Source organism: Catharus ustulatus, chromosome 5, assembly GCF_009819885.2.
Source record: "Catharus ustulatus isolate bCatUst1 chromosome 5, bCatUst1.pri.v2, whole genome shotgun sequence".
NCBI lineage: Eukaryota > Metazoa > Chordata > Aves > Passeriformes > Turdidae > Catharus > Catharus ustulatus.
The window spans coordinates 28,604,676-28,618,456 of NC_046225.1; the positions used below are offsets into that span (position 1 = coordinate 28,604,676).

Here is a 13,781-nt window from a genome sequence, read left to right on the forward strand (position 1 = left end):
CCAGAGGTACCAACTTCCTTCCTCAGATACCATCCTTCAGCACTTCAGCACATAGGTCAGCCAAGACCTGGTGTGTGTATGTTTACCTCTGGTTTAGCAATCCCAGATGGGCTACCAGCACCTCTGCCCCTACCTGCCAGCTGCTGAGTGGGCAGTGCACAAGAAGATTCAGGAATGGTCTGTGAACATGGTAAAGAAAGATGCCCACCACAGGGCTGTGCTTAATGGTTGTCTCCAGCACATCAGCATTTGGAGGGGAAACCACAAGCAGAGACACCCTTGGGTCCCGTTTGCCACATGGACTGTTGATATCTCAACTCCAGTCCTTCATGCTATGCGTGTTTCCCTTGATTCTTCCTTGTTTTTCACAGAGTGGATGCTGAGGCTGTTTTCCAGCAGTCCAAGAAAGGAGTAATAATTTCCATGTAAGCCACCATGCCCTGAGTACATGCTTAGTGCTGGCTTAGTGCATACATTTCTTCTGGAAATGCTCTAGGCTAACTGCAGAACATGCTAAGGAAGTGATTCCAGGAGAATCAGAGTCATCACCAGAGGAAGGTACTCACAAAACTACATCTTGGCAAGCTAAGTGAAGCAGGGAGGGCTGGCCATGCAGTTCTAAGAAGAGAACTGCAGTCTGGCCAACTCTATAACTCAAGGGACCAGGAGTGGTCAAACAATAGAGCTTTTGCTAATTCTGTGGCGTGGGGATTGTGGCACCAAGTCAGAAGTGATCTGTGAGCCACAATGGAGAAAACAGAAACAGTGGTGCCAAATCTGCTGAACAGGGAAATGCCATCTCAACCATTCAGAAAAGAAACTGGAAGTCCTTTCAAAGTAGCACAATACAGAAAAAAACAGATCAAAAAGGTCCCAGAGATCTAATTATAGCCTGCAATCCATGCTGCTAATGAACACACATGAAGTGAGCAGTTTTGCTGCTTCAAGGCTTCTTGCAGTAGAAATAGCAGCTTAGTAATAACTAGTTGCCTTTCCTTATTAGGGCTCACTTTGACCTCTCCCAGATTCCCAACCATTGGTGCATGCCCTTTAGAAATGCTGTATCCAAGGTTGTTCAGGGTCAGGTAACCAGGTCAAAGACTGGGGAGGCTCTGGTACACACACATTAATGGCACATGGAGAACTGCATGATAAGGGACAGGCCTCCCAAGAGAGGCAAAATGTCACCTTTCAGAATGTGAAAGAACCCCAAATTCCTGATTGCACAGTGAAAAAAACCCTTTCAGGTGCCAGGTTATTTTCAATGCAAAGAAAAAGCAATGATCACCCTACTTCTTCAATGAATGAAGCACAGAGAACAGAGGCCAGCACATCTGTGTTATCAGATTAGCTGTTGAAGTACAAGGTTGTGCCAGGCAACCACCTCTTCTTTGCACGCTCAACACAAAATAGATCCGGTACCCATGGCTTTGGTCCAGACAACACCTACCAAGTGGAAGGAGAGGCTGCTGCTGCTGTGGAGGAGTTGCCTTCATGCATAGATGGGAGACGCAGTGGCAGCTCTCAGGCATGCTTTTTTCTGGCATTTATTTTTTCCCAAACAAATAAAACACAAGCTCTGTCTTGGCCTTGAAGGACTTGCAGCCTTTCACTAGGTAGTGCAGAAAAATAAATACTGGCTGCAGGGAAAATAAAGACCAGAGTCAAGAGAGAGTCCCTGGCACCAGGGGGAACTGCTCTGTTGGGGTCTCACCTGCGAAACAGCCTTGAAGTCACTCTAGCTTTGTCAAGGATATTCCTTTCAAAAAACATCCTAGAAGCATATGGTCTCAGTTTTCACATGGTTAGTGACATTTCTTCCCTGTATTGCCTGAAGAAAGCTATTTGGATGATTCATCCCCCAGTTCAAAAACTGCACCAGTTTGGAGTGGTCTAGTTCCCTGGGGCTCTATTTACAGCTTGGTCTGCCAGGCTGCAGAGCTGCTCCATACCAAACAGAGAAAAGATAATTCTGTCCAATCAATGGGAAAGTTTGAGTTACAGAGATGTATCCAGAATTCAAAATTTTGTCCTCCTTTGGTGCAAGATGCTGTAAACTGCATCTGATCTTTTCCTATAAGACCATATCCAAATTTCTTCCTTCTTTGTTAAGGAAACAAAGGCAACCGACCACTGGAATTTGGAAAGGAGGAATCAGGCAAGCACAAACACAAGCAGCAGAGCTAAAAAGCAACATCAGAGCTGAAAATACAGCTGCTGGTTAGCTCATGACCTTCCTCTGCTTTTATTTAGCTGGAGATAGAGCTGGGAAGACCCTTACTTAGACCAAACTGGCTCACAAGTCTCTCTGCTTGTGGCTGATTCTAGGAGAGTATTCCCTTGCCTTGCTGCTGCATTGCTGTCCTGTAAAAAAAGGAAAAACTACTAAAATGCTCAGTCATCCTGCTCTTAACTCCCAGGAGTGCATCCCTGCTGGCTTTATGGCTCACTATTTATCAGCACTGGGCTGTTATTGCAGGGCATTTAGAACACTGAAATATTGCGTGTAGATTAATTGGTTGTCTAAGAGATCTTGTTGACCACTAACTTAGAAGTTAGTATGTGTCTGCTATGACTGCTTACATGGTTATAAAGCATTCAAGAGATAATTGTTCTAGCCTCTGAAGTGAAATTCTTCTCCTGCCAAAGCCACTGTGGAGGAGCAGTGGGTTTGGTAGATTTATTTGGTTTTAGTTTGCCTCCTTTTGTGACCTGATCTGCTCAGAGACAGCTTCTTGGAGAAAATAAAGCTGGACAGTCCTCAGCCCAAGGGAGACCTGTTCCATTATCTCCTAGCCCAGTGACCAAGTGTGCTTTTGCGCAAGGGGTGGAAGGTGCCACATCACCTATAGCTACCCTGCACCCTTGCCAGCAACACCATCAAGGACACATTTTGCAAAGCACATGGATAAAGAAACACTGCACGGGGAGGGCGCCTGGGGCTGCGTTTAAAGGCTACCCCAATCTGGGAAAAATGTTTGCAAATTGAGCACCTGCCAGTAATTCGTTACTTTGTTGTGCACAGTACAGCTCCTTGCTGCAAAAAAAAAAGTGTGCCTTATAGTCTGGTGCGCCTTATATAATGTACAAAGTTGCAAAATTTGCCGACTCCCGGAGGTGCGCCTTATAATCGTGTGCCTTATAATCGTGAAGTTACTGTACACTCCTGCTGATAATGATCCAGTTTGGTTCTGGCAGGGGCCATAATGATGGAAAGCAAGTGCTGGAGATCATGACTTCCCAATTGCTAAATACTGAGTGTTGGGAGGGAAACTGGGCTCTGTTTTGCGCAGATTGGAAGGTGGGCTGTAGGTCAATGTCCCGGTTTAAAGGGACAGTATTACCAGGAAAAGGAAATTCAGGAACTCTCAGGCAAAAAAGGTATAGGTTGGGAATAACAGTTCTTTACTTACATATTTATAAGACAAACAAAAAACCAGCATCAGCTATATGAAAGAAAAAAAAAAGCTACAGAACAGAACGGAACTCAGTCCCAGTCCCTTTTTTTTAGTCACTGATGGCTCTCCTCCTCCGCAAAGTCCGATGGAGTAGGGCAGGCGGCCTCTCAGTCGTGGCTGCTGCAGGAGCAGGGGGGCTAGGTGGCGGCACTGCCCCAGGCGGAAGAAAGGGTGAGGAAAGAACTCAGCTCACCGTGGGCGTCCCAGTTCCCAGTTGTTCAGAGGAAGCAGGAAAGCTTTAGCAGTCTGAATCCAAGAAGCCTGATCCCAACCACAGAGAAAGGAACCTCTCTCCTCGAGTTCAGCCAGCGAGCTGCAAGAGTTCTCCTACTCGAGTGTCCTCCTACTTGCCGAAAAACAAAAGCAGGACTCCACCTTTCCCTAATGGAGCCATCAGGCTGCTTCAGCTATTCCTTTGTCTTCAGCTCTTAACGGCTAATAGGAGAGCCATCCCGGCTAGCTTAACATAATAATGGGAAAAATTTCTAAACCTCGACAACCCACAACTGTCAATTTAGGCCTTTGACTCTTGACAGTAGGTTTTTTTCCAGCAGCTGTATTGGGAATATGGCTCTACCTTTTACTGCAGGATGCCCTGGAGGATGGCAAGTACCTTGCTGTACGCATACAGCAGCTGCTCCCTTGCTCCTAACTACACATATTAGGACTTGACAGCCCTGAAATAGTTTTGTCCTGTGGTTGCTTACCTTGTCCCCTGTCTTGGTTTAGTTTAGATTTGCCATTTCTAATATACTCAATTTCTGTTGTGAGACAGGATTAGGAGAAAAAACAAGGTGGGCTTAAAACTTAAAAAGTGTACAAAGAAAAATTTTATTATCAACACAGAGAAAATAAGAAATTCAGAATAAGATTTTCAGACCACTCCCTCCTCCTCCCCACCTCCCACATTTCTTAACAACAACATACAGAAACACTTCAGTCAGTCCTTCCCTTAAATAATAATTTCAGTTCACTTCAGGGAGAGGAGTATCTTCATGTTTGGCTATAGGGATTTTTTCCAAGAGAAAAAATAAAGTTTTCTTGTGTCTTCACTTTCACAACTCACATCTGCCCACGAAAATCTGCCAATTGTGAAACTCCTCCCATCTTCACAGCCTTCACAGAGCTGTGTTTGTGGGCCATGTCAAACTCATGGGGTATTACTTTTAAGGGTAAGTTGTTCAAAAGCAAAAGTTCTCTCCACCTCTTTGTCTTTAAATTCCTCTGTTCATGCTTCATTCTCAGTAACAGAGATCCCCCCTTTTCCTTGGGGCAAAGGATCTTTTTCTCAAACACTTCAACCCCCTATGTTTTTTCCATGATTTATAGGAATCTTCAGTGCAGTACAGTCCACCCCATAGCTTACAAAAAGATTTTTCAGTCAACTTTGACAGCATCTCCTCAATCTCTTCCCACCTGGAAACTTGATTCTTACTTCACTAACTTTGGTGTATACTTTCTGCTTTATTTCGTCTTACTCAAGGAAGGATAGGAGGTCTGCAAGTCTTATCCGAGCATTGGAAGGGTTAAAATTTCACACAGAAGGTGCAGGGGGCTGGGCCAGGCCATGCTGGAGCCATGCCAGGATCTCAAGCTGCCCTGGCCGTCCTGGGGGGCGGGAGGCTGGATGAAACTGCAACGTACAGCAAGCAAATGCTTGGAGGGGGTTCTCCTAACACGGAGTCTAGTTGCCTCCCCCCACGCCGCATGGGTTGGTGGGAGGGCTTCACCTCCCCACGGCTGTTCAGCAATAGCAGCAGGGCCCCAGCAGAGCTACGGCCACGCTGAGGGGGAGGGGAGGGCTAGGATCTTAGCCAAGGGCCTCTTCCCCATGGCCATCAGGGCCCCTTGAAAAGACGGGGCCCGGCAGCTCCCAAGCCCACCCCCACCCAGCCGGGCCGCATGGGCCGTGACCGGGTCCGGAGCGGGCCAACGTTACCTGGTGAAAGACTGGAAAAGAAAGAGAACTTTTTTGGCGTTTTCTTACTTTTACCAGTGTGATTCATGGAGCGAGGAGCGAAGTAGCTTCTCTAATTGGTTTCCCAGGCTGTCAATTATTAAATCAGCTTCCCATTGGTCCCATCAACTCACAGAGGAAGTTCTCATAGAGAAAAATCTCTTGAGTGTATCCTCCTCCTAGGTGACTTCAATGCAAAACCAGCACATACCCCCACATTGGTATGTCTGAATGTGGCTAGGACCTAGAAGAAACCAGTTGCTTTGGCAAGACTACAGCATTGTGCAGAGTCCTTTGATTCCTGAGGACTATGTCTTTTCCCCGAGGAGAGCAGTGCAGCCTTTGGACAAGGCAGAGAGATATGGTGACATCACTATCATTGAGATATGATCCATGGATCCACATAGATGAGGCCTTGAGTGACCTCAGTTAGTTATGGAGTTTGAGTCTTCACTCCTCCTGAGACTGCAGAGCAGCATCAGAGCAGAGAAGACATCTGTGACTAATGTGTTGGCTGGAAGGGCTTGCCCATATTCCATTCTAGGACCCAGAGTATTTAAACTGGTGACTGGTCTGACTTATCTACACCAAAGGAACAGGCCAGCTGCAATTATTTTTCCACAAAGACAGCTTTTTTATTTCTTTAAGCCTTGTCTAAATTTCAGTAACCAGTCTTTAAAGACAACTGTTTGGCAGGGTACCCCTCCAAGGGGGAGGATAAAGACAGGCTAGGCAGAGCAACAGAACCTCGCTGGGTCAAAGCAGTTGGTTTGAAGCTTAGTTCCATAAAAAAAACCCCCAAGGACATAAATATGGTTTATTGCAATAGTTTAGAGCCAGTTGAATTGCCCAGTAGGAACATCTGTGGAAACACCAGAGGAGTTTGGAAGCACCACAACCCAGTCCCATGCTGCTGGCTTTTTGGCAAAGCTTTGTGCTGTTCCCAGGGGTACAGGGTGCTCTTGGTCCTGCTGAGAGCCTGTGTCCTCACATAGGCTTCTCCCACTACACACAAATGCTCTCCCCGCCCCCTGTGACCACACACAAGCTTGGGGAAGATATTGCGAAATCAAGTTGATGCTTGAGTCTGGTGATGGCTATACTGGAAATAGCATCATGGTGTGTAAGAGAGAAAAGGGCAGTACCCCAGCAAGGGCGACACTACAGAGCAACAGGGAACTCCATGGGACATGCTGGAACTTAAGCCCCGTTTGTCCCTTGCCATGTGTGATATATATTATAATTCGTGTTTATATAAAAGGATTGTGTGAAATAAAATAAAATAAAAAGAACCTCTTAAACACCAAGCACCCGGGGCCATAGACAACGGCCATAATTAGCATATCAACAGACCTAGCCCGGTGATCTCCACAACGGACGGGAAGAGATCATCGATAAAATACCTGCCAAAGTACCGATCACCTCCCATAAGCGAGAAGACAGCACTTCATTACACATCAATATGGAGCAGACACAGCCTTCATCAGCATGCAGGAAGGACTTTGTCAAGGGCAGCACCAGAAAAAGGATTTAATTTAAATATGAGAATTTGCAGCAGAAACAAAGGAAACTCTCGCCTCAGGCCAGAAAAAACTGTATAAAGTTGGACTCTCCAAAATAACAGGGTGTGAACACAGGGGGATCTGATGTGATAGAGGTCAGATCAGCGTGTGTGTCCACTGAGTGCCGACCCTGGGCTCGGCGCTGTCATGTTTTCGCTTGTGGCTTCCCAGGACCGTATTTTCGGTCGCAAAAATAAAAATTGCTGTTTTGTTATTTAATTCTACTTGATTCGGTTATTATCTATAACACATGTGATCAAGAGACTTTCCCCTAAAGACACAAGTCTTGTAGGCTCATTTGCTGATGCTTTGTGGAGAGGAAACTGAAGAACAGTTGACTGCTGTTGGGAAATAAGACACCCTAGTTTTCTCCCCTCTTATGCTACCCTCTGGTTTCAAGGCAGACACATGTTCCACACTTCACTCTCCATTGCAAGTGCCTCTAAGAGCTACATTTAAAATCAAAGAAAAGTTTGGTCCAGCAACAAAGTTCTACCTGGACACATTTACACTCCCATGCTTTGGAAGAGACATGCCCCTCTGCATATTGGGCAGTTCTGGGCAGTTTTTCCCCAGAGCATCTCCACATGGGTCCCCCTAGCAAACATCTGAAGCAAGAACATAGGGTGCTCATACAACATTTTGGACCCTGCTCTGCCAGTATGTAGGTGCAGGGAGCCTAAATCCTGCCTTTGTCACTGTACCCAGGACCTGCAATCCAGTGTGCTCTAGAGGCTGCTGTGACAGCAGTAGTTCAGCGGAGCTGTTTCCCTGTAGGACAGCATCCCCAGGCCAATGGGAGATTGGCAAAGGGAGGTGATGTGGAGCAGGGGAATATTTGCTCTCCTCTCCTTTACCAAACTGTCCCCTGAACACAAACTTTAGAAACCTGAACCTCCAAACACATACAAGATCAACATGATAACACAGCTTAGTTATCTCTACCCAGAGGCAGCACCAAAATCCCTCAGGATACAGAGGCTTGGGCACTTCAGAGAAAAGTGGTTGGGGGAGGGGGTGCAATGGTATGAGCATTCTACGAAATCTTTGTATATTAACCAGCAAGTACACAATCATACCTGTCAGCAAGGGCTTTATGAATGCAGCAATTGCAGTATCTAGATCATCTAGCATATAATACCTGGTGTCCTGGTTTAAAGGGACAGTATTGCCAGGGAGAGGAAAAGGTGAGAGGTTTTTTTTTTTTCAAAAAATGGATAGTGAAAATCCCCTCCCTCCTAGTTTACTATAATTTGGAAATTTAGGAACTCTCAAGTAAAAGGTATGGGTTTGGAATAACAGTTCTTTACAGATGTATCTACAAGACAAACAAAAACAGCATCAGCTATGATAAAAAAAAACCAGTGACAGAACAGAAAGAAACTCAGTCTCAGTCTCTTTTTCTAGTCACAGATGCCCTTCTCCGCACAGTTCCGAGGGAGCAGGGCAGGGCAGCCTCTCAGTCGTGGCTGCTGCAGGAGCAGGGGAGCGAGGCGGTAGCGCCATCCCAGGTGGAAGAAGGGTGAGGAAAACACTCTGCTCACCGTGGGCATCCCGGTTCTCAGCGCTGTTCTCAGAAGCAGGAAGCTTTAGCAGTCAGATTGTAGGGGCCTGATCCCACCACGGAGAAAAAGCAACCTCTCTCCCAGAGTTCAGGCTGGCGAGCTGCGAGTGTCCCCCCACCCGCGGAAGGGCAAAGCAGCACTCCACCATCCACCCCCCACCCCTCAAACCCCTTTCTGCAATCAAGCCAGCCCAGCTATCTCTTTGTCTTGAGCACTTAACAGCTAAAGGGGAGCCGCTCCGGCCAGCTTAACATAATAATGGGAAAAATTTCTAAAACTCCCCCACCCCCCAACACCTGGGCATTAGGGAGAAACTCCCAAGATGAGTTTTCTTGGTCCTTCTAATGTAGTACCCTCTCCTCAGCTACCCTAGATGGCTTGGACTATCTTTATGTCCTAAATGAAACTGTCCTCACATGGGGTTTTCAGCCACAAACCTGTTACAGGAAATGTCTGGCTGCAGTTTTCTCATTCACGAGCTTGGGCCAGCATTCAGATGTGAAAACAGCCCTGGCCAAGCCACCCCAGTCACCTGAGGCAGGGCACAAATACCGTTGTTTGTTTTTTTTTTTTGCAGCCAGAAAAACAATCAAATTACCTTTTAAAAGAGACCTGTGTTGTATGTTTGTTTAAAAGAAGCGCATTGGTTTAAAAAGTCATCTTATGACAGCAGGAGACTTGGAAAGAGACATAGTCAGAAGGTATTTGGTTTTATCATTGTATAGAGCAAACACCAAGCTCTCTCTCCGCAAAACTTTGCAGTAAGATGGGAAGTACTGCTACAGAACCGCTCAAACTAGCGCACACCAAGACAAACATTTCTTCTTCCCCTTCCCCCCACAGCTTTCCATCTTACCTTATTTGTAAGCAGCAAACCCCACCCAACTCAGTAGTTGTTTGGAATACATCTTCATAGCATCTCGAGGCTCAATCTTTATCGTGAAAGCCAGGTCAAATACCAAAACTGGCCCTGGCTGGCATTTACAGCAGCTATTTCCTTTCTGCAAAAGGAATGTTTCCTGCTAGTACTTCTTATTGTAGTGACAACAGAGATAATTAACTGGACGTAAAGAAGGGTCTAACTTTCATTTGATCCTGGTATTAGAAAAGAGTCTGCCCCCTCTTCTGCAACACCTCTCCAAGCATCCATTACAGCCCAGTACACAGAGAGTAAAGCATCAAGCCCGGGTGGGGGAAGGAGAGAACGGAGATTGACTCAAAACAAATGCTGAGAAACTCAAAAAGGCTGTTTCTAGCACTGCAAGCAAGGGAAGAGTGAAGAATACCTCGGGAACCCAGTGATTAGTGGAGAAACCTAGGAGCACAGAGAAAGGGATCAGGGCTCCTCCCATTTCAGGGCTGCAGAGGCAGTGAAAGCATTTGTGTTGGCAGGAAGTCAGCAGAAATAGGCAGCTTTTTCCTGTTTCAGGCAGCAGAATTCAGAGTGGATGTGTGCTCCTCCCTACCAATGGCCACTTAGAGGAAACTGGACCCTAGGCCCATGGGTGCTTAAATAAGATACACAGGCAACATTTTGTTCCACCTTTATTTTAACAATTAGATTATTTTAGCCATATTTTTAAAAGTCATATTAGCCATAGCCATATTTTAAAAATTACATGGCAATTATAAAGTGCATTTTCCACTTGAATGTTGTGTACAAAAATATTTTTTAAAAACAAACATGCAACACATCCTACAAGGCACTTCCAGGCATAGAGCAAGGAGAGGAACTGCCTCACTGCTATGTTCACACTGGGAATAAAAAAGGGGAAAGGCCACAAGTAGTATTTTTAAACTGCTGTTGATCAAATAGTCGGTTCCCAACCCAGCTTTTACTTACGGCACTGCTCTTCTAGCTTATCTTCCACATTCTTCCCTAAGTATACCCAATGGACAGCCTGAAAACAAGTCTGTAAGGAGATATCACCATCAACAGCACCCCAGACCCACATACTTTGTTTTGGCTCACAAGCAGCTCTCCATAGGCACAAGAAGGTGCCAGGAGAACACGACTCTTCTACAAGTCAGTGTCTTACAACATCAACACCGTACACTAAATAAATAAAAAGCATCAGTGCGATTCAAACTTCCTTTAAGTTCAAAACCAAACCAAGCTAGGCAACAGGCCTAGCTAGGCTCTAAGAGTTGACTTGAGAAGCTGTTTGAACCTGATGAGCTCTGAGCTAGCAAGTAACTCACCACCTTGACTAAATGATCAGGCACACTGAAGACATATACTGATTCTGTATTTTGAAAAAGCAGCAGTTGAAGGCCAGCTTCAAGCTCCTGTCCCTTTTGATATCCACGAGTGATACAAGTATCTCTTCTAGGTTAGAGCAAAACAGCTTCTAAGTGTTTATACAGTAGTCTCTATAATTAAAAGCTATGTTAACAAAGTTGTCTAGCCTGTTGCTTCTCTCCATCACATCCACAGGTTATTAGAGGCACCCAAAATTATATAAAGTTTATGAACTAGAAAAAGTAGTATTCCCTTGACCTTTATTTCTACAAACTGTTCAGCATTATCTCTTTGAGCTGAGGGATTAAGTTAATTCTGCTCAGTTAGCACCCAGGAAGGTCTGTGAAACTGTCTGGCTCTACCAAACTCACCACCTCAGCACACATCCAGAAGACAAGCCACCTATTTAATTGCACGATGACTCACATCTGTGATTTGTCTCACATGCAGCAGCACTGTCAGGATAACCCCAAATCTCACTCTCCTCACGGTTAGTTCTTTACATCGGTGGGGTGAGCCACTTTTCATGGTCAGAGATGCAAAGTCTAAGCATTTTCAGGTCAAACTGGCAGACACTGTTCCAGCAGCAAGAGAAGCCCAGCACATTCATCCAGGACAGCCACAGCACTCTTACTTGCAAGCAGTGCTATGCCTTTAGCAGACTGTGGCAGAGAGTAACAAACAATTACCAGATCTTAAAAGCAACATCAGTTCCAAAGCCCATCCCACAACATTGCTGGGATTGCACGTACCACCCCTTTCTCAGTCAAGGCACTTCCACCACAGTAGGTACACAATAGCCACCTTCCTGTACAGGACACTGCATAGACATTCATGGGGTGTGCTTATATTTAGCCCCTGTAACACCTGAGCAGAGTCTCCTGCACAGGACCCTGGGCTCCAGCTGGACAAAACTCTGGTTCACAGTCCACAGGAGAATGAAATGCATTTTCAGGGTCCAGCACAGCCATCTTCAGATATCCATCAAAGGTGGGGGGGAAAGCAGCATTGATCACTTGTGATTAAAGAAACAAGAACATTTTGAAAAGATAGTCAAGGATGTCAACCCACAGCTGTGTTAAAAGCACCACACAGCTACAGCTATCTCTACTTTTGCTAACACCAGCAGTATGAGAGATTTTCAAGCTCATCTGATGTAACAGCCTGTGACTGAGCATATAAGATCAGATCGTCTCCCACAGGCATATCTCCTAATACAGCAGGCTGTAGGGCCACACTTCCTGTCATCACATTGCATTTCACGTTCAATACATGCTTTATGCCTCCAGTAGGAAGGGCCTCACTACAAGGATATGTGCAAACATATTACTCCATTTCCAGCAATCCAACCACACTATTTCCTGACAGGCACAGCCTGGCTTTGCAAGGAGAACCCTGCAGCTGTAGTAGAGCCCACTAGGCCATATTTTGAAAGAGCCTTTTAATACTAGGCAGGCAATACAAGGCAGCCACCACTACAAAGCTTGAACAGGCGATAAAAGCACTGTAGTGTTTCCCTGGACACTGGCATCTTTACAGAAGAGGAAGAAGTGCTAAAGAGACATGAGCAGTCCCTGGTCTCTGATCATTTGGAGAGCCAAATTTGCTTCTCTGACTATAAGTCCCCTGCCACACATTTGGTTTTGCTGGGAAGCTCATGCTGAGCTACAGAGAGCCATACTTCTTCCACCTATTCATACACCTAAGTTCAGACTAGCCCCAAGGCCTGCAGACACACCAGCAACAGTTAGTCAGCCTAGCCTTTGTCCTTGGGTCAATAGTAGGGCCCAAGCTTCTCATAGCCTGAATAACTGGGCCACTCAGGAAAGAGGCCATAGGAACACCGAGGGCTCCCAAATCGGTCAAATGCACTGCCAAAGTCAGGAGCCTGTGGGGGACGGACAGCTTCCTGGGCAGACTTCAGTTCTGAGCATATGATCCTGTAATTTGTGCCCCTGTTGTTGTCCCAGTACACCCTCCCATTGCACTCAAAGGAAATGGCAAACTCAACTCTTTCATGTGATTGAATTCCCTCAGGCAAGCTGATGTCAAAGGAAAATGTGTCCTGATCTGACCCTCCATACGTATTCTTGACATACTGGCATGGGTGATCTATAAAGTTTTTCCATGTATCAAACGTCATCCGGATCTTCACTGTCTTTTCAAAAGCAAGGTTCTTCACCTTCACTGTTCCTACAATAGACTTCTCCTTTAGCACACAGTTTTCCAGACAGACACAGTCTGCCTGGAGGCGGTTTCTGAAGTCCAGGTAGTCTACAGAGGGCTGAACAAAATCCAGAACAAAGCTGTCCTTCTCCACTGTTGTCAGACCCACAATGTTGTCTATCAGTTCTGTGATGTTGAAAGGAATATCTAGAGGATCTTCAAACTCTGAGAACACCTTCACCATTGTCAAAGCGAAGCCTCTGCTATCTGCAAATGACACCCTCTTTTTTGCTTTGTTGTGTGTGAAGGAGTTTGCTGCCTCTTCTGGTCCATTCAGTGCAGTCTTGCTGCTCAGCTGTATGCAGGGCCTCAGTGGCTTGCTTGGCTTTGGAGTAATTTTGCAGGCACACTTCTCTCTTCGCAAGGGTGAAGAGCACAGGTACAGCTGCATCGCGACATCCACAGCCATTGCTTGCTTGTGAGGGAAACAGTCTAATACTCTGGAAGATGAGAAGAAGGGTCAGTTGATGCCAGAAAAGCACTTTAATACAAATTTTGTTAGACAGTTGAAATATCACTTCCCCCCAGCCATCCCAAATAAGCTTGCTTCTTAAAGGCAGGTACTAGCACAGTGTGATTTACAGACACAGTGAGAAACCCACTACAGAAGTGACAGGGCTAGAGCCTGTTGGGCTCTTGAACAGCTCTTCCAACTGCTACAGGGACAGAGTTGCCTCCTACTTTCCTACTAAACTAGCAATAGCAGGATCCAGAGCATTTGCAATCCAAAGCAAAGCCCATGGCTCAGTCCTGCCAATGCTCACACAACCC

The 13,781-nt window shown here is 45.9% G+C and overlaps 1 protein-coding gene across 5 annotated transcripts in view; it reads right to left on the minus strand.

The window, feature by feature from the left end:
- Positions 1-10,016: 10,016 nt before the first annotated feature.
- PPP1R3B (protein phosphatase 1 regulatory subunit 3B) overlaps positions 10,017-13,781 on the minus strand; it is a 36,857-nt gene continuing 33,092 nt past the window's right edge. For all 5 annotated transcript variants that reach the window (XM_033060830.2, XM_033060828.2, XM_033060829.2 and 2 more), the window contains one exon: positions 10,017-13,450. In XM_033060830.2, the coding sequence (XP_032916721.1) occupies positions 12,559-13,419 (861 nt within the window). In that variant the 5' untranslated portion in view covers positions 13,420-13,450 and the 3' untranslated portion in view covers positions 10,017-12,558. The remainder of the gene's footprint in view (positions 13,451-13,781) is intronic.